This window comes from Centrocercus urophasianus, unplaced genomic scaffold (genome assembly GCF_019232065.1).
Source record: "Centrocercus urophasianus isolate 14NV4802_14NV808 unplaced genomic scaffold, USGS_Curo_1.0 seq_29, whole genome shotgun sequence".
NCBI lineage: Eukaryota > Metazoa > Chordata > Aves > Galliformes > Phasianidae > Centrocercus > Centrocercus urophasianus.
Genome location: NW_024884855.1, coordinates 160,291 through 182,297, shown reverse-complemented (window position 1 = coordinate 182,297; position 22,007 = coordinate 160,291). Strand labels below are relative to the sequence as shown.

The 22,007-nt window shown below is 50.3% G+C and overlaps 2 protein-coding genes across 3 annotated transcripts in view; one reads left to right on the top strand and one right to left on the bottom strand.

Moving 5' to 3' along the window:
* SEC14L5 (SEC14 like lipid binding 5) overlaps positions 1 to 6,548 on the top strand; it is a 38,329-nt gene extending 31,781 nt beyond the window's left edge. For both annotated transcript variants that reach the window (XM_042827769.1, XM_042827768.1), the window contains 3 exons: positions 270 to 515; positions 1,191 to 1,369; positions 2,659 to 6,548. In XM_042827769.1, coding sequence (XP_042683703.1) covers positions 270 to 515; positions 1,191 to 1,369; positions 2,659 to 2,764 — 531 coding nt within the window. In that variant the 3' untranslated portion in view covers positions 2,765 to 6,548. The remainder of the gene's footprint in view (positions 1 to 269; positions 516 to 1,190; positions 1,370 to 2,658) is intronic.
* Positions 6,549 to 6,907: 359 nt separating this feature from the next.
* NAGPA (N-acetylglucosamine-1-phosphodiester alpha-N-acetylglucosaminidase) lies at positions 6,908 to 17,488 on the bottom strand. Its single transcript, XM_042828159.1, has 11 exons — positions 17,394 to 17,488; positions 16,786 to 17,271; positions 13,387 to 13,526; positions 12,757 to 12,865; positions 12,309 to 12,437; positions 11,318 to 11,526; positions 11,015 to 11,062; positions 10,490 to 10,618; positions 9,226 to 9,357; positions 8,954 to 9,014; positions 6,908 to 8,480 (listed from the first exon to the last, which is right to left on the bottom strand). Exons 1-11 carry the CDS (start codon positions 17,486 to 17,488, stop codon positions 8,258 to 8,260), a joined length of 1,761 nt encoding a protein of 586 aa, XP_042684093.1. The 3' UTR covers positions 6,908 to 8,257.
* Between the last annotated feature and the right edge of the window lie 4,519 nt (positions 17,489 to 22,007).

The window sequence follows — 22,007 nt, the reverse complement described above, 5'->3', positions numbered from 1 at the left end:
CTGTTCCATGGAGGTTTTCCTGGAACTGGCAACTGATTTACAAGCAGCTCTGATACAGGGGAGAGATGGCATAAAAATGGCTGAGCAGAAGGTACTGGGGCAGCAGCTGGCAATGGGAATCAATCTGTATCCTCCTTAGGAATGGGGCCAATCCCTTACCTGGCAGACTGTAGGGAAAAGCATGTTTGCAGAGTGGGAAGGCAGAGGCTGGCTGCAATGGAAGTACCTGGCCTGTCACTGTGCGTGAGCTTGCTGTATTTCCTTTACAGATAGTTGTGGAGATTTTGGAAGGGGAGTCTGTCATCACCTGGGACTTTGACATCCTGAAGGGAGATGTGGTGTTCAGCCTTTTCCACTCAAAAAGAGCTCCAGAAACAAGTCATAAGGAAGCCACGTTACCAAGTACCTCTGCTGCTGGGGACAACGTGCAGCTGATTGATAAGACGTGGGTCCTTGGTGTAGATTACAGCCGTGTGGAATCTCCACTGGTTTGCAGGGAAGGAGAGAGCATCCAGGTGAGGTGTGTGTGTCCTGGCCTGTGCCTTGCAGTCCTTGCGTGCTCCAACATGGTCTGCAGGTGGAGAAGGGAAGGAATGAGTGGGATGGGAAATTGTGAGTTGCTTGGAAATAGTTGTCATGGCAATCCGCCCCTGAGTTCCCTGTGAAAATGACTACTGTTGCACTTTATAATGATTTTAAACTAAAAGAGGGGTGAATTTAGGTTAGATGTTGGGAAATCCTTCACTCAGAGGGCGGTGAGCCACTGCTGTGGGTGCCCATCCCTGGAGGTGCCCATGGCCACAGATGGGCTCTGGGCAGCTGAGCTGGGGGGCACAGCCCATGGCAGGAGTGGGGCTGGGGAATGGGAGGGCCTTTCCAGCCCAACCATGCTGTGATTCCAGTTTAGACATAGCCACTGCAAAGAGATTCCATAATCTGTGATAAAAAACTGATGGAATATATAACCTTTGATGGATAACCTTTTTGTTTGGTGGTGGTTGTTCAGGTTTTGGGGGTTTGTTTTTTGTTCGGTTGGTTTTAAACTAGCATTACAGAGGTGTGGCTCAGGCATGTAAAATGAAGTGAATGATGTATGCTTCCCCAGGTCGGTAACTAGCAGCTGAGGTCTTTCACCGAGTCGCTCAGCTGTGAGACTCACAGTGGGCACTCAGTGGCACTTTTGCTTCCAGGGGTCCCACGTGACTCGCTGGCCCGGCTTCTACATTCTCCAGTGGAAAATGCACGGTCCCCTGCCCTGCTCTGGCACCAGCCTCCCTCGGGTGGATGATGTTCTCGCCTCTCTGCAAGTTTCCAGTCACAAGTGCAAGCTTATTTACTACTACGAGGTGCTTGCATCCAAGGACTTCAGGTAGGAGGCTTACTGTGCAACTTGCAATGAAAAAGCCACGTGGGAGCACTAAGTGTGACTTTAAACACCCAGGTACCAGTGATCTCTAGCAGGTGTATGTTTGATTGCTGATAAGTCAGGTGGACACAAAGTTGGCATTTTGTGGCAATGATCTCCCTTAGTGTGGGAGGCAATCGCGTTTTCTCTTTGCAGTAAATAGCTTTTGGATGGATGTCCACCAGTGGGGCTTGTGCTTCTTGATTGCAGCTGCCTGAGGTGTGGGAGGTGTTTGGGAGATGGACTTTTTGATAGCAGTGGGGGACATTTTGAGAAGTAATTGAATGAATACCAGCTGGACTGTTTCATTCATTCTTCATCTGGCATTTGAGGATGATGATGTGACTTTGAGAGCATCTTCCCAACAGCGTGTGCATCCATCTCTGCAGGATCTGTTTAGCCTCCTTTAACACAAAGCATCCTTTTCAAAATCATCCAGAAGTTTGAAGAGTTTGCAAGGACTGCAGTAGGAGCTGGAAGGAATTGTTGGGTAGGCTGGGCTTGCAGATAGGTGGGTGCTGACCTTGGGAATGTGGCCTGGCCAGATCCCATGGGCTCAGAGCAGCAGCAAGCTGCAAAACTCAAGTTACTCAAACGTTTCCCTGTTGCTCCACCTGCATAAAATGTGGCAGACACAGCAAGCAGTCGTAGCAATGGGGACTGCAAGCTGGGTTGGCAGGGGCTGAGGACAGCAGCTGGAAACACAGGGGCTGGGACTTGTGGCCTGGTGGGCTGCAGCACCTGGGCTCACTGAGCTGTGCACTCCCAGGTAAACTGTAAGAGCTGTAATACCTGCTGTCAGCAAAATGTCAGTGACAATTAACTTTTCATTATGATACAAAGGAACCCTGAGGTTGTTAATGATAGGACAAGGGGGAATGGTCTTAAATTGAGACAGGGGAGGTTTAGGTTGCATATGAGGAGGAAGTTTTTCACCCAGAGGGTGGTGAGGCACTGGCACAGGTTGCCCAAGGAGGCTGTGGATGCCCCATCCCTGCAGGCATTCGAGGCCAGGCTGGATGTGGCTCTGGGCAGCCTGGGCTGCTGGTTGGTGACCTGCACACAGCAGGGGTTGGAGCTGGGTGAGCACTGTGGGCCTTTGCAACCCAGGCCATTCTAGGATTCTATGAATGTGATGGGACAAAAAATAAAGTACTTCTCTAAGCATTACAGAAAGCTGATCTCAGGTATCTGAGGTTATCCATGAAATAGCAGCCTGCCTTAGCAAACACATCCGTTTTGTCCCATGACAGGGGATCCATGTCAAGCCTGGAATCTTGCAACAGCGGATTTTCCCAGCTGAGCGGAGCCACGACATCTTCCAGCCAGTCGCAGAGCAGCTCCCATCTGTCCAGATAGCAGGGCTGAGGCTGCACCACGAGGAAACATCGCTCAGGGCTTCCTGGCCGCCCCGGAGCTGCTCTGTGCACAAACCAAAGAACCTCAGGGTTCCTCAGCAGGGCTGAGCAGTGGGGCAGGCGCTGTGCGACCGCAGGCAGAACCCACTGCACAGCGAGGAGCTTCTGCTCCCAGCAGGGGACTCAGCGCTGAAACGGCAGGCGTAGTTTTCTATCAGATGCCTATTTCTCAGCAGAATATTTCTTAAATCATGTTTTTGGATGAATGTCAGTTGGCATGAATTTGTGTGTTACTCAACTCTCAAGGGCTCCTTCCAGTCAGTCCTTTTCCCTCGCGTGGTAGAGGAGACTGATGTTGCCTTATCTGATTGGTCTGTAGGACTGGATTATTCACCTGTAGCAAAATGAATCTCGTTTTCTGAGTGCCCAATTGCTCGTCAGAAGGTAAAGTGGGCATTTCAAGGGCAGGGACTTGAAGCAAACTGTAAATACTTTCATATGGATGGGATGTTTTAGAGATTAGATCCAGGTCAAACTTAAAACCTCTTCCTATCTGACGGGATGCTATTAGGAAATGTGTTGGATTCTTTTTAACCCACCGAGACACAAAAATCAAAACTGTTCTCTAGAGAGTAGGGGCAGAGACCCTGCCACCATGAGCAGCATCTTTCTTAAAGATACCTTACCTTTTTCCTCAGGTTTACAAGCAATAATAGGTGGATCTGACCCGTCTCATCAGAGTAGATGGGAACCAAATCAAATGATAAAGGGCTAAGAAAAGCAATATTTTATTTCCTGAAGGCACAAAATATTATGGCAGTATTATGGAAGTCTTCAAAACATGAGCTAACTTGAAAGCTGTAGAGAGGGGGACAAAAAAAAAAAAAGCATGTATGTATTTGGGCACTTACTGAAACGTATTTATTCAAATAACAGCTTATTTTGAGTTCGTGTTTAACTTATTTATAATTTGAAAAATGAGTTTTTATTAAATCCAATTGCCTTTTATTGTTATTTTTTTAAAACGGGATGAACTTTGTTTGAGAAAGGAACGACTGATGATTGAACGATCAGATGCATCTCCTTCTGATCCCTGTGGCTGCTGGATGCTGCTGTGCAAAGCATGTTGAGCACTGCGTGCCTGCAAGGTCCAGTTGGAGCCCAAAGCTTCTTGGGCTCCAGAGGAACGTTTCCCAGGGCGAAGAAACGCTGTGAGCTGTGAGCAGGTGGTGCTGGGCTTGGGGCAGAGCTGCAGCAGTTTGTGGTGGAGGTGTAGCTTCTTCCAGCACAGCAACTCAGGTATCTGTGGCCACATTTCACTGTTCAGACCACCTTTCTTCCTCTCACTGAGCTTTTCTTAAGGTTGAAGAACACGTGCAGGTGAGGAGAAGGTGCACATAGAGTGATTCCTTCTAACCCTGTTTCCTTAACCAGTGATTTTGAAGCACAAAGATGAAAAGAGCCCCAGCAATTGGAACAAAAGAAGATGATGTGCTTATTTGAGTTGCTTGGAGGTTTTATTGTCCTTTTTTTAAGGAACAGAGCCAAGGAAATGATTCCCCCAGCTTACATCACTGTGTGCATTGATCAGGTAACCCAGTTCTGCAGGTCCTGGGACAGTTCTGATGTCCAGGAGTTCCCCAGCTGCTCTGCACACTTCACCATTTCTCCCAAATGAATTCAGCTTCTGTGTGATTTCGGACATGTCTGGGATTTCAGCATCTGACACAGAGGGAAAAGCAAAGCACTGCCTTTGCTCTGGAGAATCAAGAGTCCTGGAATTGAAAGTGCACGTGTGTATCCTGAATGTGAAACCCTGCCATTAGTTCAGATGCTAGAAGCACAAATCCAAACTGATTCCTGAAGCGTGGGGAGCAAACCTTGCCCTTCCCTCTCTGTGATGTTTCAGGTCTTCAGCTTTTTATGGCTGGTTGGTCTCATCCCACAGTAGAACATCCCTGCATGTGGCAAGGCAGTTGGAGATTCATGATCCTTGAGGTCCCTTCAACCCGGGCCATTCTGTGGTTCTGTGATTTCTAGATTGCCATTAGCTTGCTCTGGTTGAGAATCTTCTCTGTTATGCTGGATTCATTTGATTTTATATCAAGCAGGGCACGTGCTGCTCTCCTCCCAGCTGTCAAAGCCTTGGGTGCTTGGCTCTTGCCAGGGGAGGTCCCTGATGAGCTGGGCAGAGGTGGAGGGCTGCTCCTGCATGGCTCCTTCCTGAGCTGATTGCAGCTCAGTCCAGACGGAGTTCTGGATTCTGCTCCCAGTGGCTCCTTGCAGATCTTACAAAGCAGAGCCTGGGCAGGGAGCTGGGGATGCAGCAGGACCTCGCAGCTGTTTTTCAGTACAGTGGGCTCGGGCTGCATTCAGACAACCAGCTGGATGTCTAATGAACTCCTCAGTTAATGAGGGCTTTCTCCTGTTTCAAATGTTCCACATGCAAAACGCAATGCCTACCTCACAGAGCTGATGCCATGTTTAAGGTGTTTGAAGGGAAACGGTACCGTGGGCGATGTGGCACACGGCGTTGTGCTGTTGTTTACAACTCAGGCCATACGTGCAACCTTTGTTCTTAGCAATCCCTGCAGGTCCACCTTGTCCTGCTGCTCCCTGCTTCTGCCTCAGCGGGACTGAGCATGGATACGGTGCACAGAGGGTGGATGTCACATCACACAGAGCAGCAAGACGGTGACTGAGCCACTTGGGTGAAACGTTTGGGGTTAGAAAAGGGCTTTTTTGTAATGGCTGTAGACAAAGTTGGCCTTATGAAAGGCCTGAGGGAGACTTCAGTCCAGGGAGATGCAGAAGCAGCGCTCTGGGCTTCGTACCACTTTCCACATGCCAAGGGTGAAGCTGAATGCTGGCACACAGAGCCACTGTTAGGCTCTCAGTGCAGGTCTGTGTTGCTCCTGGGCTCTGTGCACCCTTCTGTTGTTGGGCAGGGTAACCCTGGTTGCCCCATCAGTACATGAGACCACAGATGTTTGCTGCAGAATTTCAGGCACAGCCATGTTCACTTCATTATAAGGTTGGCCAGTTGTTTTGGTTTTTTTTTTTCTTCAATAATCAGAGGCAGGGATGCAAAATATCACAGCTTTAATACGAATTTACAACCCCTGATTTAACTAAATAGCTGAAATACTGATGAGTTTTTCCATTCTTTGGTCAGCTCTTTGTTCTGTCGGCTCTGGGCAGCAGTGCCAACACTTCTTTATGACCTGAAGTGCTCCCAGTGGGAGCCAAATCAAGCAAAAAGCTGAGCTATTCGATCCTAAGGCCTAACACTGACACGTCTGTCAGACTCCTGCATGCTATTGGCTTTACCGTTTCTCTAGCTTGCTTGAATTGGTGATTCTTATGCGTAGTTATTTCTCTTCTGGAAGGCTAAATTGGTATTGTGTGACACATCTTGGCTTTTAATGACATCAACGTCCACTTCCAAGCTATTCAGCTACATACAAGTTAAGTGGGCATTATTTTTTTATTATGATTATTTTTTAGAAAGTAGTTTTACTTTCTGTCCCTCGCAGCTGTCTGGGTTTATATATTGGGGTCCTGATTTCCCTCAGCCAAAAAAAGGGGGGGGGGGTGGAATAAAAGAACCAAGGAGCTATTCTTGAAGAGCACAGCAGCAAAAGGCTGGGTGCTCCATACTGTGTTACTTGACAGCAAATCTGATGCTAAAAACGTACTTAGTTACAGGATTTGTAAAATTAAAGGGTAAATACAGTATTTGTAAAAGCTGTACATTTCTGTAAGTCGGGAATAAAACAAGAAAGCTCTCTGAGGTACGTCTGATGGTTTGATGAAACCCAATCCTCCACACCTGTGGCAAATCCTGAATATTTCAGCACTTGTGCTGCTCTGTTTGGGTATCTGCAGTAACTGACGTTGTTTCGCTCTTATCCAGTTGCTGTTACCATTTAAATAACTGCAATGTCTTTATCTTTTCCTGTAGGACCAGCATTTGCTGTTTATTTCTACACCAGGACGTAGTTTGCTACGGGCAGCCCTGCAACTGAGAACTGTTCTTTAACATGGGAAGGGCTCGTTAGGGCTAAATGACCCACTGAGAGCAACTGGGGACGAACGGTTCCTCCTCCTGCAGCCGAGCATTAACCAGTCCACTTTCAGGCAGTTATTACTAATTGACTTTATTCATGTTTCAAATTGCCACCGTGAGCAATAGAAAAATAGAATCTTCAGTTTACAAGTTGATTTTGATGCCAACAGTGGCACAAAAGTTTACATTTCTTTTGCTTGAAGAGATTAAAAATAGAGTGCATTAGAAAGGTTCAGGCTCAGTCTTTCAGGCTTTAAAAATAAAAGTGCAGCATTAAAGCAGCATATTAAAGGCCAGTTTCTCCTCCCAGGGAAGCAAACCCGGATATTTATATATATTTTTTAACACTGTGCAAGTATGTGCTCCAGTAAAACATCCAGTTTCCAGCTGAGATGTTCAGGATGTTGGGCTGCCTGAAATAGAGAGCACAGCCCCAGCTCCCTGATGGCTGCCACCCCCATAATGGAAAGGCAGTGCCAGCAGCAGGAAGCAAGAAGGGCTGCAGGGACCCTGAGCAGCTGAGGGAGGGCAGCCTGGTGCTGGGAAGACTGAGCAGGCTGCGGTGTGGTGAGCCCAGCCCTGGGCTCAGTCAGGTCCTGCTGCCTCCTCCATTCATTGCCCAGCTGGGAGGGCTCAGTGCTGCAGTACCTCTGGCTGAGCTGCTCCTGGGAGGTAGGAGAGAAGACAAGGCTGAGGTGTGTGCACCAGTCAGACTTTTCCTGGTGCTGTGCTGTAAGAATCGACCAAAAAGACAGTGCTTGTGAAACACCTGTTAGATCAGTCCTGGGACTGAGGATGTTGACTGCAGTCACCATAAGGTTTGGAGGGGGGAAGGGGAAAGAAGGCACAAGAAAGCCACAACCCTGCGTGTCAGCCTCTGAGCCTACTGCTGTGGCAAGGAGGAAGAATGTTGTGGTTTCATTGCGCTGCAGCTGTTTTAGCATCTTAAAATCTCACAAGGGAAGGGCAGATAACCATAGATCAGATAATCCTTAAGGCAGCTTCCTTATGGCTATCTTTATGCAGGAGGCAACATGCAGTTTATCTTACCTCTTCAGGACACTTAGCGACTGTACCACTGTGTGTGTGACAAAGGACCTTTCTGAAGTACCCATGGCTCCAACTCTGCTGCAGCTGTGGAACTCTCTCCTATGTGTGTGGAAGCTGGCTCCATGGCTTGCATCCTCGCATGGCAGCTCTCATCTGCTCCAGTCAGAGCAGGTGGAGAGGTAAGGGCAGCCAGCCTTGTCCTCAGCAGGGCTGGGTAAGAAGCGAGGCAGTTCTTGAACTAAAATCCCCTGCTGCTGCTCTTGGGTTTGTCAGCAGTTTTACACTCTGGATCTAAAAATTCTCTGTAACAGTCAGTGCTGAATGGCAGTACAAGGTGCAGAGTGAAATACCTCTTCTCTTTTCCCAGCTGGGACTCTAAAGGAGTGTCTGACTTTGGTCCTGAGCATCTTCTGCTTCACAGGCAGCAGACGTGAAGGTGTGGCTGGCTTCTCCATTCATCTCCCTCAGGGGGTGATAGCGATAATCGCCACCTCCATGCTGCCCCTCTGACCTGGCCTTGAGAAAAAGGCCCACGTTTCCCATGGCACTAATTGTGAGAAGCAGAGCCAAGACAAAGGTCACGGAGATCCAGGTTCTTCTATCAGACAAAAGAAAAATCCACATAAGCAACATCTCCTGACCTGCTCTCACATGTCTCAGCGTTTTCTCAAGGTTTGTACTCCCTTCTGTGATGACAAGCTTGTGGTTCTGCTCTCAGGTAGGCAAGAAAAGGCTCTGCGAAAGCCTTTGAAAGGCTCCTCTGGCAGTGGATATTTTCTGCTTTACACTCAGTTAGCAAGTGATCAACTGTGCCTGCAGAGAGGCTGCAGCTTCACTGATAGCACAGAAGCTGTGCACTGGTGTTGGGACTCAGTGTCCTTTTGTTTTATACACAGTGCATCAGTGGAAGAGGAAAAGCAAATGGTATTTAAGTGTAAGCTGCTGCATGCTGGGCTCAGCATATAAATAGTCACCAAAGGTGCTTCAGCTCAGCACTTGTCTTGCAATTGTGTTTTAGCAGTTTGCTCCATCACTCTGTGCATGCACACTTGTCTGATTAGTGTTACTTACTCTGACAGAGAAAATTTTTCGTTGCTCTTTTCCTTATCTGGGGAAGCCAAACACCTCCAAGCTGGAAAACAAAAAAGAACAGAGGGAAGAAAGTGAGAGCTTAAAATTCCACGTAACAAAGGTAAGCTTAATGAAGGTAACAGAAACCCATGCCTTGAAACTAAGCAAACAGAACATGTGCCAAAGCTGCTCTTCCAAATGCACAAGAAAACAAAAGAAAAACAAATATGAAAAAAAACCAACCCACCCCACACCACTGTAGTGAGCAGTACCTTTGCTGAGCTGGTCCTGTATTGCCACTTCATAGGTGATGTTACAGCTGCCTGTCTGTGGGTTGCAGGGACATGAGTGTTCACATGCACAGAGCTGCTGGCAGTTGGGCCCATACCTGCCCATGGGGCATGCTAGGGAATGGATTACAAAGAAGTCAGCTGCTGTCAAACCTCCACGTGCTTTGAATTCATCCAGTCTCTCACCCTGCAGTTCCCCCTGATCCCCAACCCTTCCTCCATGCCTGTTCTGTCAGCTGCACCAGCAGTGTGTCAGGAGGTAGGGATGTGCTCATTAGGAGAACCTCAACCTTTGCACGTAGCTCAGGTGTTCAGGTTGCTTCTGGCCCCATAGCAGTCTCAGGCGTTGTTGCTTTCAATGCGTTTTCCTCCCTGCCACCTCTGAGCTACCATCCTACTCTTTGGCTTGTAAGCAAAAGCTGGAGGGGGCTGAGGTGGTGTAATGGCCAATCCCTAAAGGGAAGGAGGTGCTTGTGTTTGAAGACAAGTATCCAGACCTCTTTAGCTGTGCTGAATGATCAGATTCCCAATCCCAAAGCTTCCAGCAGCTTGACAAAGCTGTCTGCCTCCCCCTGTGTTCCCCAGCAGCCTGAAAGCATCGAACTCTAAGTTAACTGCCATTATTCTGTTCAGTTCAAAGAGGTTTTTGTAAAATTGGGATCAGGCTGAGTGTTTCTATGCTGAGAACAAAGCATCACTAAAGTAACTATGCACAGCAGAAGTTCACACCCACACCATAATTAACTTGTCCTGTCGGCAGAGCAGGCTGTTCAGTCAGGTTTGCAGGAGCCTTGAGTGCTTCAGGGAAGCTGCAGTTACACAACTGAATGAGTTGCCAGCTCTGTTACTGCTGTATATGCACAGGTGCAGGTCCAAGGCTGGAAGCCAGAAGGGCCCTCAGGAGTCTTGGCAGCCGCTGACTTGGCTCACCTGAAGGCTGAGCTCCAGGCAGAGCCTGGCCACAGCACCTCCAAGGGAAGGGCGTGCAGGTATTCATGTTCTACTCAGGAGCTTTGGAAAAGCAACACAGCTTTTCTGGGCAGAGACTCAACAGGGATCCATTCTAATGACAAAGAGAACCCCCTTTTCCTCTCTGCTCCCTCTGTTTCATTTTAGCCAACTCAAGTTGGAAGGAAGGCCCTTAAGCTGGAAACCTTACACTCCAGCTGTGAAACTGACCTCAACGCTTGATTTGCCAATGTGAGGTGGCTCAAACAAGACAAGAAAGCCTCTCCCCAGTCCTTACCATGCTCACAGCTTGTGCCATAGTACCCAGCTGGGCAGGAGCAGGCTCCATGCACGGGGTCACACGAGCCACCATTCTGGCACTGGCATTTCTGGCTGCAAGCATTCCCGTAGAAACCACTGACACAAGCTGCAGGGGAGCAGAAATCTCATCAGGCCTCATCGCAGTCATAAGCAGCCTCACCCCATGCTTATAGCCCAGAGCATTCCCTGGCCTGGGATGTTGATGTCTGCTCAGGAAAGCAGGTGAGTCTGGGTCTCGACCCAGGGAGCAGATGAAAGGAAAAGGGTGGTTTGCAAAGGGCTTAAATTGAAATGTTTCACAGCGACCCTACTGTAAATTCTGCAGTTAAACTCACACTGACAAAGGAGAGCACACTGCAGCCTCCCCCCCCTGCTGCTCCCTCCTGGAAAAGGCTCTCAGAGGAACCTCCTCACCACTGCAGGCAGCCAGCCCACAGTGAAGGGGTTCAGATTATCCCTTGTTGTCTATGAAAAATCAGAGTGGAGTAGAAATCAGCATTACCTTCACTGCAGTTGCTGCCAACCCAGCCAGCCTCACACAGGCATCCAGCTGTGTAAAAACAAACAGGCATTAACAGCTACAACACAGGTTTAGAAATAGCAGGAACTCAGAACCAGGAGCCTTGAGATCAGGCTGCTTTCTGCCAGGGAACCATCAGAAGTGGAGTCCCGAACAACTCACTGAGTTGAGGCACAAACGCCCACCCACGACAGCTCCCAGATCACCTCCCACTGCTCGGATTTTGAGAGGTCAGCTCAGGGGGAGCTGTTGGTACCCGCCGAGCCGCGTGCAGCAGGGACTCACAGGCAGTGCAGGCGCCATGCAGGCTGCAGTTGGAAGGGCCACAGTCCAAGGTGTCGCAGGCTGGGCCTCTCCAGAAGTCCCCAGCACAGTGGCACTGTCCCTGCACGCAGTCCCCGTGGCCGCTGCAGTCTGCAGGCTCGCAGGCAGGCTCGTGGACACACACAATGGTTGAGATGCTCCGAGGGCATCGCCACATGTTGTCAAAGGAGCTGGGGATAGAAGACGGGGCCCGTGAGGCGTGCGAGCGCTTTGCTGCTTCCAGCCCTACGTGAAACAGGTTGGTACAACCACAGATACTCATCCTGATTCTCACTGGCAAAGGAGAATTTCTATAGTGTAAAAATTAGATTTGAGTCAGTGTTTGAACTCAGTATTAGCTCCTACTGGACAGAAGTCATCTCAAAACAGGATTAAAAGTAACATGCAAGCAAAGCACCTCTTTAAGCAGTCTTAGCTTTCCTAACTTAGGTGTTCAACATGCCTTTATTTGAATGGTATTTGCTTTGATGAAGTGACATCACTGCAGTAACAGCAATGCTTGGCTTTCAACGGCCAGACTGCAAATAGGACTTTCTCTCATTTCTCGTTTACAATCAGAAACAGCCAAAAACCTAAACCTAATCTAAATCTAAATCTAATGCACGTTATTCTTTAGGTACCCTGCATGAGGCAGGACCAAGTCTACAAGTCAGTGCTTCTCTCCCATAACAATCTGTTCACAGATCTCTGCTAATTGGGGTGAACATGTGACTCTGAACCTCACAGTGGAAGGGCTGCTTTCAGACCCCATTGCCACATGTCCCTGATAACTAAGTGGAAAAAGTAGGTAGTCACTAAATTACTTTAGACTCACTCTCTCTGAAACCCCTGACATTTGCCTTTGCACTGTGAGCTCTCAGCAATGCCAACGGAGTCCCCTGCAGAGCAGCAGGGTGGCACTGAGCTCTGCACACTAACAGGAGCTGTGCAGTGACCATGCAGCAGCACCTACCAGTGCTCTGAAGGGTAGCTTGCGAGGGTCCCGTTCAGGACCAGCGTTGCCGACCCTCCACCATCCAGGTTGATTGCATTGATGATTCCCTGCTGTTTCAGAAACTCGGCCATTTCCCAGAGGTTGATCCTGCAAAAGCAAATGGTTCTTCACTGATCAGCTACTGAATGATGCTGCTGTGCTAGAAACTGGGTAACTCTCCACAGCAGAAGGGGAGCAGCTCTCCCATCCCAGATACGCTGACCCTCCACCTGAAGGCTGCCATAGCATCCTGTGGCTCTGCCTCTCTATTACCACAAATTGTCAAGCAGTGTCTTTAGTTCAGCTCTTGAGCTCTGCCCATCTCTGTCTTATTACTGGAAGTTGCAGAGTTCCTCCAGCTCTGGTGACAGAATTTAAGGACTGGACTTGCACCTTCCCTGGGGGCTTACCATGACCTTGGCCTTACCCTCTAGATTCGGTCTGTCCATCCACGTGAACCAAGACCAGCTGCCCCTGACTGTCATGTCCAACTGCAGTCCTGGCTGATATCACATTGATGAACTTCTCAAAGGTTCCTGTGCAGGAGAGGAAATAATTCACACAGCAGCTGGGTGACAGAACTGGCTGTTCAGACACAACTGCCTGCAAAACAGCTCCCAGCAAGGAGCTCACTAATCTGAGATACAATGAGAACAGAGCCCAGGTTCCTCTTCTTCATCCAAGACACCTAGGAATCACATTTGCAGAAGCTCTACTGTCACATTTCTATCTGGCACCAGACAAAGGAAGGGGGTTCAGAAGCCCCCAGTTTTAAACTCCTACAGGAGGTATCACCTGCTTTCTTTCTCCAGACAAGAATTAACAGCTACCATGTTGTACAACTACTTGCACAGTTCTTAGCAAATTCTCCTCAACACGGAGCAGATGAGCACAGCCTCACCATGCAGACAGTCAATTTCCAGTAGTGCACTTGCTGCAGACTGAAGGTAAAGCAGCACAGAAGAAATCTGGACCTCTTAAGTGAGTAGCAACTAGACAACAGTTTCCAAAGCTCCCCTCACCCTCCAACAACCTTGCGAAGCTTTACAATATTTACCTGTGGTTTGAGTTTCATCACACTCTGCCACTTGACTCTGATTGATGTACACTTCTCCGTCTCTCAGGAGCCAAACCACCCCGCTCACGAGCTGCACAAAGGGGTTTTCTTGATCCAAGACATCCTCCTCAGACAGGTAACTAGGAAAAAGAGAGCAGGAGGGGTTATCCATAGTCACAGCAGCATCATGTGAAAGCCTCTTCTGCTGCCAGCAGGCCCCAGAGGCAGGGAGAAGAGCAAGAGGCACTTGAACAAATGCCAGTACATCCAAAGCTAGAGGCCAAGCAGTGCAAAGCACCCCTTCAGCACCCAGAGTGGAGCCTCTTCTCAGTTGTTATATACAAAGCCACCGTTAGCAACTGTCCCCTGCACCAAACAACTCCTGCCAACAATGTGGCCTGTGGACCTGAGCCAAGATAAGGGCAGAAAGCATTGCCAAATGTTCAGGGATCTGGGGAAGTATCTTTAACACCTCTGCATCTGTCAGCTTCCACTCTGCAGAGCAGTGGCACCAAACAGCCTTTGAGGGGCTTTTCAGCAACAGCAACCAGTCTGCCTGCAGCTGCTCTGAGGGATGCTACTTGCTCCCTCCATCAAGGATTGCTGCTTCTCCTCTTCCAGAAGCAAAAACTTCCCCTGGCAGCCAGCAGGAAGGACTGTTCAGCTACCATTTCCATGATTAGGCACTGTGTGCCATGGTGGGATGCTTCCTAATTTTCCTCTCAAAAATGAGGGTGCTGATCTGGTTCATCAAAACTTGCTGCTAGTTGGTGTCTGCAACACATAGAAGACAGCAGCAAAGGTTGGAGCTGAACAGCTGTACTTGCAACTGTGCAAGATCTGCCAGTGCTTTTTGGTTTAATGCCAATTGTTTTATGTGCTCCAAACAGGTCTTGTGGGAGCTGGATGTTTGCCTGATCGTTTTTCAGTGTGTAACTGTAGCTGAAGAAAGCATCCTTGGTTGAAGAAAAGCATAACTGAAAATACCTGAATGGTAAACATGCAGAAAGAAATCCCTTTTAACGATGGGATGTGAACCCAGAATGACCACAGCTGGAAATCCACCGCATTGCACACCACTCTGCAGCAAACCTTGTTGGTCTGAGGGCATGTGGGAGAAGGCCAGCAGAGCAGTGAATGCAGCCAACAGAAGCAGCAGCTTGCAAATCATTTTCCAGAGTCTTCTGGGAACCACCAGGGGACCCCTAGGAAGTCTTCCGGGACTTTTAGTGTACCTGCTGCTGCTGGGGAAGGATAGCTGCCAGGTGTTTTACTTCTACCAAGTGCTGAAGTCCTTCTGTCAGCTCTTTGTGATCAAAGGGAGCTCTGAGCTTTTGCCTCCTAATTAGGGACTGTTACACACCCTTTCAGCTGGTGCCACAAGAGATTTATGTAGCTGCAGGGCAGAGACCACAGCTCCTAGGAGCCAGCAGATGCTGCAGCTTGTGCGGAGAGCAGCTGGAAACTATGCAGGTGACACCACAGGACATAGCATCCAGCACAGCAGATACCCAGGTGCAGTCTGAGCTGCACAAGGAGAATGCAATTCTGCAGTCTCAGGCTGCAGGCTCTCACTCAAGCTGGGGCCAAAGGAAATGGTGACCTGCTATGTCCTGGTTGAAAGACTCTGCTGACAGGATAAGCTGCTACATGAGGACATCAGTGCACTGTACAGCAGCTGGGATGATGAAAATGACAAGGACAGATAATAATAACCTTCAGAAAGAGAAGCCTCAACCACAGAGTATCCACAAACAGCACCCAGAATCTGCTCACTGGGGTAGCAAACACCACGATGCTGAAAGCTGGAAGGCTCTCAACTCGGGCAGTAGGATGGAGCTCTTCCTGCACCCCCAGATGTGTGCCTACAAAGCAAGATTAGTGCTGTATGGGAACTGCTGAATCACAGCCTGAACCTCTGATTGATCACCTGAGGCAAGCAATGAGTCGGCCCTGGGAGAACAGCTGAAGGCAATTCACCTGTGCTGCTGGAAGGGGTGGAGCTTGGCTCCATCTCTCCTAGATCCATTAAGAGCTGACTACCACTAGGGGAGGATCTCTTTCTGGAGATCCCTCTTATTTGGAGTTTTTCAGCAAACCCAGAACAAGGGTAAGCCCTTTATCTGTTCTTTCTAGTGTAATAACCTGCTTAGTCAAACTCTCCCGTATATTTCTTAGTACTTGTATATTCATTGATTATACAAGTGCCCCACAGCAGGTAAAGGGCTGGGATTCCTGTGAAACCAAGTGCCAGCCAAGCATGACCCACAGCAGCACCAGAGGTGAGTGACAGTGGGAGGCTGCCAGCCTCTCTAGAGAGGTCTGTGGGGGGCTCAGACTTGGGATGCTGCTGGGAGACTGCTGAGGCTTCTCCAGCCCTCAGACCATCACTGCCTGCTGTTCTGCTGTGTTGGCATCTACAACACTGCTGGGGATGCTGTGAGTCTATCAAGAGCATGGCTCAGAGGTTGCTTTGGGATAGTGGTCAAGTGATTAAAAAAATATGTATAAGGAAAGATCACAAAAATCCTGGGGTGTGTTTGCTTTGTGGGAGACCACCTAGCATCTGAACTTATGCAACTCTGTGGAAACTGGTCTCTACAACTTTCTGAAAGCAGGTTGTAGTGAGGTGGGGTTTGGGCTCTTCTGATGTGTAACCAGTGATAGGATGAGAGGTAACTGCCTCAAGTTTCACAGGAGGTTGGTTATTTGGAAAAGTTTCTCTGAAAGAGAGGTCAGATGCTGGAACAGGTTGTCCAGGGAGGTGGTTGAGTCACTGTCCCTGCAGGTTTTTGTTAGCTGTTGTACTGAGGGACAGTCTTTAGTGGGGAAATATGGTGGTAGGTGGACTGTTGGACTGGATGATCTTGGAGGTCTTTTCCAATCCTGGTGTTTCTATGATTCTGTTACTCAGTCTAGAGAAGAGAAGGCTCAGGAGAGACCTTATCACTCTCTACAACTCTTGAAAGGAGGCTGTGGTGAGGTGAGGGTCAGCCTCCGCTCCCAAGAGTGAGAGGATGAGAGAGGATGATCTCAAGTTGCATCAGGGGAGGTTTCAGGTAGGTTAGTAAGAAAAATGTCTTCTCAGAAGGTGAGGCATTGGCACAGGCTGCTCAAGGAGGTGGTGGAATCACCATCTCTGAAGGTGTTCAAGAACTGTGGAGATGTGGAACTGCAGGATGTGGTCAGTGGGCACTGGGGGATGGCTTGGGGTTGGACTTCACAATCTCAGAGGTCTTTTCAAACCTTAAAAATTCTGTAAATGAACACATCATCTGTGTGCGAGATGGGCTTACTGCACAGCAGGTAACGAATCCACCTTCAGGCAAGGAGGCGGCTACAACTGAGCAGTGCTGTCTGCCTGCAGGAGCTTCCTGCAAACCCAACCCCCGTCCTTACCCAAACACCATGCTGCCATCCCTGCGGATGCCGAACTGGGCGTTCTGCAGGCCGCGGGCGTTTTGCACCAGCCTGCCATCGCTCACCACGTTCCCCAGGCACTCCCCGCTGCTCATGTCGAAGTAACCGCCGTTCTGAGCCACCAGGCACCGGCCCAGCCGCGCCGTCTCCTCCACGGTGACCCTGCGCCGCTCCCCGCAGCCCCCGGCACCGCCGGGCTCCAGCACCGACAACGTCCTCAGCGGGTTCCTCACGAAGGTGAAGTGGCCGTAAACGGCCCGGCGCTGCTCCTCGGCCGAGGAGATGTAGGAAACGAAGGTCCGGGTGGTGGCCGCAGGCAGCCCCGTGCTGTTGTCGCCGGGCCAGGCCTCGTGCGTCACGTTACCGTGCCGGACGGGCTGACAGTCTCTGACGTGGCGGTGGCCGTGCCGCGGCCCGTGCTGCCCGGGCGGGTAGGGCTGCAGCAGCCGCAGGCCGGAGGCGGCCCTGTAAGACAGCAGCGCGGGATCACGGAGCGCTCTCGGCGCCGGAGCGAGGCCTCCGCTTTCCCCTTCTAGAGAAGGGAAGACCCCGACCGAGGGAGACCGGGCCCCACGGGAGCCACTCACCCGGCGCCACCCGCCGCCTGCAGCCAGCCCAGCGCCGCCACAGCCAGAGCCCACCGCCGCCGGTCCGCGGCCCCAGCCGACGTGGAGGCCGCCATCTTGGCGGGAGCACCACCCTCTCCCGCCGCTATTGCGCCCCCTGGCGGCGGGAGGCCGCGCAGCCCTCCGTTCGGAGCGCGGGGCTCGGCCGGCTGGGAGCTGCAGCGCGGCGTCCGTCGGTGGCCGCGTTAAAGAGCGGCGGGATGCGGAGCTGCTGAGTCTGAACCACGGGGAGCGGCGGAATCCCACGCTGCAAGAGGATCAGTAGGCAAGCACGGGAAAACTCGTGGTGTGACACAGAGGATGTTTAGTCGATAAAGCAAAACTTGCACACACATACACGCAAAGCAAACGAAGGCAATTCCGCTGTCTCCCATCAGCTGGGAGATGTTCATTCCATGTAATGCGGGCAGACGTGGGCAACGTTCCCTTGGACAGCTGCGATGCACACCGATACACGGCAGCAATGGTAGTAGAGGAACCCTCCGAGCATCCTGCTGCCACAGCCTGTGTGATGTGAAGAGCACCTGCCTGTGGAAAAGGTCATGGCACAAAGCGATGCGGCTGGCCTCGGTGGTGGCCTGTACTCCTTTAAAGACCATATGCACTGGGCAGGCTGAAGTAAGGATTAGTCCAGGAGATCAAATGTACAACTGAATGGTGAGACAGGAGGCAGAGATCTATCTTCAAATTGTCAGTTAATAGTAAGATTCCTACCTGTTTTAAAAATAATAATAATAAAAATTTCCCCGAGAGACTGCGAGCTGCTAGAGAGGGTCCAGAAGAGCCCCAGAGATGATCAGGGGCTGCAGCACCTCCACTACAAAGACAGGCTGAGGGAGCTGGGCTTGTTCAGCATGGAGCAAAGAAGGCTGGGGGTGACCTCAGTGCAGCCTGCAGTACCTAAAGGGAGCCTACAGACAGGAGGGGAGTCAACTCCTGAAAAGGGTGGATAACAGCAGGACAAGGGGAAATGGTTTGAAGTTGAAAGAGGCAGGATTGAGGTTGGATGTCAGGGGAAGTTCTTTGCTGTGAGAGTGGTGAGGTGCTGGAACAGCTGCCCAGAGAGGCTGTGGATGCCCCGTCCATCCGTGGAGGTGTTCAAGGCCAGGTTGGATGGGGCTCTGGGCAGCCTGGACTGGTATGAAATGGGGAGACTGGTGGCCGTGCATGTGGCAGGGGGTTGGAGCTTCATGATCCTTGAGGTCCCTTCCAACCCAGGCCATTCTGTGATTTTCTGCATTGAATGCAGTTTTTCTGATGTTGATCAGGCTTCTAACACGTTGCCATGCTTGCCAGGGCTGTCACATGCAAGCACACACTCCAGGAAACAGTCTGCAGCAAGTTGTGAAGACATATGGCCTTCTTGAAAACCTCTGAAGGTGTTTGAAAGGTGAGCTTTGAGCACCTTTATTCCTTGGAGGTTGTAGAGGAGGGCATTTCACATTACACGAACAATTCCCATTGGTCTTCTGTGTAAGTGGCAACTCTGTTTGTCCTTATTTGTGGAAGTCTTTGCGTAGAGCGATGAGGGTCGCCGACTTTGTGTCTAACCTGCAAATAATAACTGCTGTTCTGTTAATAGGAGCAGGGCCTGTGGCACACATGGGAGTTATTACTGTAAGGGCATTAGTGTTCCTGGTTTGAACATAGCACATGAACTGGAACCTGTTATGTTAATCTGAAAGGAGAAGATGCACACTGGCTCACATAATACCCTACACCTGTGTACGGATGGTCACAGACACACACAGAAAAAGGGAAATGTGTGGATGTAAAACAACATTTGAGATAGAAATGCTATAATTTGAAGAGATAAACAAGTAGGGAAGTGAATGTAAGAAGAGTGAGCTGGCCTCTGCTCACGGTTTCCCTCGCCTTGAATGTAGAGCAGACGTTCACCATGCACTGGCCTTCCTCAGCAGATGATGACTGACTTTGCCCCAGCTTCCACTGGTAGACAGCCCTGAGGCTGTGTTCATCGCTGAGAGGCGTCCCGACCCAGGTTGGGCCAGGTGCTTGTACAGAGCAGCTCCATGGATGGTGCCACCTTCTGCTCCTTAGCGCCAGCGGCACAAGCGCCAGCACTTGCTGGCCTCACCAATTCCGTGCTGCCCCCTTGGCCAGGATCCAGTGCAGATGCACTGGGCTGTCAGGAGCTGAGTGACTCCACGGCTGTTCTTGGGCAATGGGTGAGAAGCAGGAGTCAGATGCAATAAGGGATTGCCCTAACGCTGCAAGCCGCTGCCCCTTGCTGCCCACAGGCAAGCAGGGTGTAGGCAAGGAAAGGGGTGTGCTGGTTGTACTGGGTGTGCAGCTTTTGTTCAAGGAGAAGAACCACACCATGCAGCGTGAGACCTGAGGGAAGGGGGAGAAAGTGGGAGGTGGGGGTGGCAGCGCTGCAGTTGACACAAAAGCAGTGTTTAAGGAAGCAGAACCCCAGAGCTTCCACTTGAAGCCAATGCAGAGTTTTGCTAAGGGGGGAGGAAGGAAGAGGTTTCAGGTTTGGCCTTGGGGCTGGACGTCTTTCTGTGCCCACACCAGTGCTTTGTGCTCTTGATGCTGAAGGCAGCCGCCCAGGGCTGTGGAGTGGGTGCACGGCCCCTGAACTCTGAGCAGCAGGGAAATCAGGAGAACAGAATGCAGGCACTGCTGATTTTGACCAGTTTGACTCTGCTTTAAGACTCATTGCACAGTTTGAGAAAGAGCGTCCCCTCAGAATAGGAAAGACAAGGAACTGGGTTGAAAAGGAATAGGATTGGTTTTAATTGATGGTTGTTGTTGTTGTTGTAAAATATACAATCAGACTATGATGTTGTGATGTCGTTGGTCTCAGAGCTCCATTAGGAGCTCATCTATATCCATAGAGTCTTCATCAATTTCTGCATCGAGTTCTTCGTCAGTGACTTCCATCAGTAACTTCTCGAGGTCCTCATCCTCAGAGAAGTGTTCTTTCCCCACCTCTGTGCAGCTCAGCTGCTGCGCCTGGTCAGCTTCTTGTGTGGCACGGGATGTTGAGTGTGGGATCTCTGATGGTGCCACAGAGTCTGCCTGGCTTCCTGGAAGCAGTTCCAGACTGGGGAGAACAAGGAAGAGAACAATCAGCACCTGACAGGCCAGGTTTTGTAGCAGAAGCACACTGCCGGCCTCATTGTTTGACTGTAAATGCATGAAGAAGTCATCCTCTGTTACGTGCACCTGTTAGAGACTGAGTTCCTGCTCGCCATGACATACTCAGCAGAGACTTTGAGTGAGCAATTGAAATTAGTGCAGATGGCTTCTTCCTTTGTTGGATTATGCCACGGCACATCTCTAACACTCCACTTGTCCCCTGATGTCAAAGAACTTATGTGCAATGGATAAAGGGCACTGGTGAAGAACAAGTAGCGGTCATCACCTGCTTGGAAGCTTCAGGACTTCAACGCTGACCAGGGTGTACTCGGGCGGGACTGAAGCAAGGATCGCCTAGGAAGAAACAAGACAGTGCGTGTGAAGCAGGGCTCAAAGGTTTTCTAAGTGGCTCTTCTTCTCAGAGAAGCTGTGGATGCCCCATTGCCAGAGGCATTCCGGGCCTTGCTGGCTGGGTTTCCAGGCATTAGAATCATGTGGCTGGCATCCCTGGCCACAGTAGGACAGGAGGAACACCGGATGATCTTTGAGGACTGCTCCTCCCTTCCTGGGCGCTGCTGAGCCTGATCCCAGATACAGAAGCGCATTGCTCCTGAAGAAAGCGTTCCCTTGAGGGTTACAAGTGAGCTTGGGAGTTTTTAGCAGCGCAGCGTTCATGGACAAAATCTGTGTACATCTAATTGCAACAGAGAATTTCCACAAGTGCCCTGGGAGACACCTGCTGCCTTCAGAGGAAACAGAAGACCTGTGGAACATTTGAAACTTCTACCATTACTACAAGAGCAGTGTAAACCTCTCATATGCACTACTGCTGCTCTTACCATAGGCAGTTTTCTGGCTGGGGGCTCGTGGGCGTCCTCAGCAGCAGATGGTTGCATCTCCGCTGCTTTCCGCTTCAGTCTCCGCATTGTGGGGAAGGTGGTCTTCCAGTCAATAGGCCTCCCGCGCACCTTGCGTCCAGCTGAAGGGAAAGGAAGAGGTTGCTGATAAGGTGCCAAGAGCTGCACTCAGCAATAGTCCAGGGCAAGGAAAATTCTGATGCGGAACAATGCTGAGTGGCCGCATGACTGTGCTGAGGCACTGCAACAAGCTCCTGCTGCTCACCCTTGACTCTTTTCTTGCGCGGCAGTTCCTCTGCTTTGTCGTCCTCCTCCTCATCACATTGCTTGCGCTTTTGCACAGCGGGGCCATGGGAGGAAGATGGGATGTCACCTGCAGAGAACAGTCCAGGAGAGAACAATCAGAACATGGGAGTAGAAAGGCAGCGCCTCAAACCCAGATGCCTGTTCAGTATCTGTACCTCCTTCTGCTGCCGTGTCAACCTCAGTCTGGTTCTCCAGACTTTCTGCAGGGCTGCTGTTCAGAGGAAGGCTTGTGTCAGCTTCTGGCAGAAAGGAGACAAGAAACAATTGAAGAGCATCTCTTTGGAGGAAGGTTTCAGCACACCAA